Here is a 4,550-nt window from a genome sequence, read left to right as displayed (position 1 = left end):
CCTGGTCAGTGTTGTTACTGGTCAGTGTTATTACTGGTCAGTGTTGTTACCTGGTCAGTGTTGTTACTGGTCAGTGTTGTTACCTGGTCAGTGTTGTTACCTGGTCAGTGTTGTTACCTGTCAGTGTTATTACTGGTCAGTGTTGTTACTGGTCAGTGTGGTTACTGGTCAGTGTTGTTACCTGGTCAGTGTTATTACTGGTCAGTGTTGTTACCTGGTCAGTGTTGTTACTGGTCAGTGTTGTTACTGGTCAGTGTTGTTACTGGTCAGTGTTGTTACCTGGTCAGTGTTATTACCTGTCAGTGTTATTACTGGTCAGTGTGGTTACTGGTCAGTGTTGTTACCTGGTCAGTGTTATTACTGGTCAGTGTTGTTACCTGGTCAGTGTTGTTACTGGTCAGTGTTGTTACTGGTCAGTGTTGTTACCTGGTCAGTGTTATTACTGGTCAGTGTTGTTACCTGGTCAGTGTTGTTACTGGTCAGTGTTATTACTGGTCAGTGTTGTTACTGGTCAGTGTTGTTATCTGGTCAGTGTTGTTACTGGTCAGTGTTGTTACTGGTCAGTGTTGTTACTGGTCAGTGTTGTTACTGGTCAGTGTTGTTACCTGGTCAGTGTTATTACTGGTCAGTGTTGTTACTGGTCAGTGTTGTTACCTGGTCAGTGTTGTTACTGGTCAGTGTTGTTACTGGTCAGTGTTATTACTGGTCAGTGTTATTACCTGGTCAGTGTTGTTACTGGTCAGTGTTGTTACCTGGTCAGTGTTGTTACTGGTCAGTGTTGTTACTGGTCAGTGTTGTTACCTGGTCAGTGTTGTTACCTGGTCAGTGTTATTACTGGTCAGTGTTATTACCTGGTCAGTGTTGTTACTGGTCAGTGTTGTTACTGGTCAGTGTTGTTTCCTGGTCAGTGTTGTTACTGGTCAGTGTGGTTACCTGGTCAGTGTTGTTACTGGTCAGTGTGGTTACCTGGTCAGTGTTGTTACTGGTCAGTGTGGTTACCTGGTCAGGCAGCAGAGGGCCTTGGGAAGTGAGTGGAGGCTGTTTCCTTCCACAATGAGGATCTTTAGTTCCACCAGAGCCTGGATGTTCTCTGCCAGATTCTCCAGATGGTTACAGGCCAGATGTAGGAACACCTGTTGGGACAGAGGAGGTAACTAACCGTAACCAACAGGTTGTTATGTAGTGTCTCTGTCACCCCCTGGTGGATGACTGTGCTGCTGTGTTTGTTTTTTCTGACTGTTGTGGAACGTACCAGTGCCTTCATGCTGTAGACACAGCCCGGGATGTGAGCAATGTGGTTGTGGCTGAGGTTGAGTTTCCTGAGTCGGGTCAGATTGGACAGAGACGCCGGCAGAGAGGACAGCTGGTTGTTGGCTAAACTCAGCACCTGAGGGACAGACAACACAAACAACAGCTGTCTTTCTTCAACAGGTAAATCATCGTCCACACTCGTATCCTGTGGAGAACCACAAGGTTCCAACTTAGCTCCTTTGTCATTCTCCTTAAATATATGTCACTCAGAGAAAACTCATCTTTTATTCATGTTACAGGCGACACATCTGTGACGTTAACTGTTCATTATTCCACTGTTTTCTAAACAAGTAAAATAATTAATGTGGTTTAATGTCATCGCCACATCAGATGATCCAAGTGGATGCTTCTGTGCTTGATTGTGTAGTTTCATGTGGTCTTGTGTGTATTTGTACCTCCAGTTGTGTACACGCTCCCAGCTCCTCAGGAACTTCAGTGAGTCTGTTTCTGTAGGCGAATAAAACTCGGAGTCTCCTCAACTGACCGATCTCTGATGGCAGACTGCTCAACTGCACACAACAACAACAACAACACAATGACACAACAAGACAACAACAACACAACCATACAACAACCACAACAACACAATAATATTGCAGCAATACACACAGCTGCAGCAAAAATAACACAATTAGATAATTTAAGATTAAAATCTAAAGTGACATTTAATTAATATAAGAAATCTATTCTGTGATAAATAAGAAGTTTTACATGTAAAAGATCATATTTCAAGTCTTTATTAATAAAAGCATTTGGATTGTACTGTGGCTGTAATGAGTGCTGCAGCCTGCAGGGGGCGTCACTGTGCTGTGCTGGTGTTTGACAGTTGAAGGAAGGATGGAACAGAAACTGGATCCTGGAGGATTAAAGGAGGATTATTCTGACCTTTATTTTAACCTTTATTAATACACAGCAGCAGCTGAGAGGGGTGGTGGGGGGGGAAGGGGGGGGGGGGGGGGGGGGGGGGGTATTTTGCTCATGGGCACACGGACTAGAACCTTGACTCTGCTGCTGGCTTCAGTTTGTTTATCATGAGGATAATTAGACCTTTAAAAAAATAATTTTATTATTCAGACTAGTTCAGGCTGCGATGAAAACCACCACCCAGATGCATTATGGGAAGTGTAGGATGTAGGCTGTTAAAAAGTCAAAGTTTATGATCATTTTACTGTTATTTTGAATCAATTCAGACTTTATTTAATCCGGTTTCATTGATTTTAACAGTGAAATTTATCACATTTATAACAAGAAGAAGAAATAAAACATAAAACATCCGTCCTCCTGTTTTCTCACATGGACTCACTCTGACATTTGCAGACATTTTACTGGGGCTGCAGGAAAAGCTCCAGAAAATGTCTTGGACATTTGTGTTCTCACATACAGAACCTCCAGAACATTTCAGGAACATGTCCAGAGTTTAGTTCAGTTCTGAAAACAGCTTCAGATAAACTGAATCTTTACAGTGAAGAATCTAATGGAGAGAGAGACTTGTTTTTATATTTTGTGTCAAATGTTGAAAGAATCACAGTGAGTCAGAGACTACGCAAATCTTCAGTACGTTGGAGGACCGAGGACAGAACCCTGATGCACCTCATCAGTGTTTAACACAGCTGAACTTAGATCAACGTTGTATTTTACAATGAACATTCAATCCAACATGTCAGAGCAGACGCTGTCCGATGGTTTATTTTAGTGTAACGTGCGTTTGCTCTTCCTCTCGTCCACTAACTCTGACAGATGTTTACCTGGTTGCCCCACAGGTTGAGAACGACCAGGTTTGAGAGCAGAGCGAGATGAGGAGGAAGAACCTTCAGACTGTTCAGAGATAAGTTCAACTTCTCCAACTCCAACAGCTCCCACAATTCATCTGGGACGTCCTGACAACAACAAACACCAAGAGAAGAAGACGCAGGAGGTGATGTCACAGTCATACATGCTGCTTCCTGCTACCACTGATATATAATATAATATAGTATAATATGAGCTGATGTAGCTGCAGCGCTATCAGCTAACAGGCTAACAGGCTAACAGAGTCGTACCTTCAGTCCTCGTCGAGCCAGACTCAGGACGTTGTATCCAAACTGTTTGATGATAAATCGTCTGAGACTGTCCTCCCTCCCCAAGCTTCTCTTCTCCTCCTTCACCTCCTGCTTACACACTGCTCCTCCCATCCCTCGCTCCGTCCTCTGATGAGACGTTACTGTTCTCACAGGTTCCACTGGTTTCTACTGTTCAGGTCAACTGTGTGACGTCCACACGTTATTCTGCTACTTCACCAAACATCTGGTCCATTCAACTGATTCCACTGTCCAGATGTTGGTTTATGTTCTATGGGTTTACAGATGTTCTTCTGTCCAGACGACCATGTGTGCAGTTGACATATTCATCTCATGTCCAGATGTTTACAGCTGTAGGTTTGTTGTGTGAGATTCTGCAGGTTGAAGAAAAACATGCTCATGACACAGAAAAAGAAAAATCACACGCTGTAGTGTTGTGTTGTTGTGTTGTTGTGTTGTTGTTGTTGTGTTGCGGTTGTTGTGTTGGGGTTTCTTACCTCATCAGTTTCTGATCAGAGTTGTGAAACAGACGGAGCCTGAAATAAAATCCAGGTAATCAGCAGCGTGAAGGTTGACGTCCAGTAAAGGAGGAAGCAACGAGGACAGTCAGCTGATTACGATCAATCGACTGCTCAGTGAGTTCACAACCAGAGAAGAAGAAAAGGAAGAAGGACTCTATTTGAGGACGAGCACTGACACACAAGCTAGATCTCACCTTTGACCAGCCCCAAACACACACACACACACACACACACACACACACACACACACACACACACACACACACACACACACACACACACACACACACACACAGCTGTTGCTGTCCGTCAGTAGCTGTGTCTTTGAGTTTCAGTCTATGACACAGATCTGGAGTAAAGGTTTGAAGAGTCAACCTGCAGGACGTCTCATCTGATTGGACGAGATCAGAGTCCAGGTGTCTCTACCTGAACCTGGACTCAGCTGCAGTGAAGACATGAACAGTTTTCAGTCATGAACTGCGTCAGACACAACAACAGGAACATGTGGGAACATCCAGGCGAGGGGCGGAGCCTGTAGAGCAGCAGGAAGCCGGACATGACGTATAAATGTGGGAAGATCAGTGTTGTTGCTTTCACTGTGAAGTTTTTCTTTTTGTTTTCTCACATGGACTCACTCTGACATTTTACATTTTACTAGGTG

The 4,550-nt window shown here is 43.9% G+C and overlaps 1 protein-coding gene across 2 annotated transcripts in view; it reads right to left on the bottom strand.

Annotated features, from left to right (window-relative positions):
- LOC117753909 (leucine-rich repeat-containing protein 30-like) overlaps positions 1 to 4,154 on the bottom strand; it is a 10,689-nt gene extending 6,535 nt beyond the window's left edge. The window contains exons 1-6 of one of the 2 annotated variants that reach the window (XR_004612323.1): positions 3,866 to 4,147; positions 3,351 to 3,742; positions 3,057 to 3,188; positions 1,707 to 1,820; positions 1,253 to 1,387; positions 1,000 to 1,133 (exon numbers count right to left, since the gene is read on the bottom strand). Coding sequence is in view for 1 of the 2 variants with exons in the window: in XM_034572431.1 (XP_034428322.1) it covers positions 1,000 to 1,133; positions 1,253 to 1,387; positions 1,707 to 1,820; positions 3,057 to 3,188; positions 3,351 to 3,482 (647 nt within the window). In the remaining variant the exon portion in view is untranslated. Of the gene's footprint in view, positions 1 to 999; positions 1,134 to 1,252; positions 1,388 to 1,706; positions 1,821 to 3,056; positions 3,189 to 3,350; positions 3,743 to 3,865 lie in introns of both variants that reach the window. The other variant, XM_034572431.1, reaches the window with a different exon arrangement.
- Between the last annotated feature and the right edge of the window lie 396 nt (positions 4,155 to 4,550).

Source organism: Hippoglossus hippoglossus, chromosome 20 (assembly GCF_009819705.1).
Source record: "Hippoglossus hippoglossus isolate fHipHip1 chromosome 20, fHipHip1.pri, whole genome shotgun sequence".
Taxonomy (NCBI): domain Eukaryota; kingdom Metazoa; phylum Chordata; class Actinopteri; order Pleuronectiformes; family Pleuronectidae; genus Hippoglossus; species Hippoglossus hippoglossus.
The sequence above is the reverse complement of the archived record's forward strand: the minus strand, read 5'-3'. Positions and strand labels throughout refer to the sequence as shown.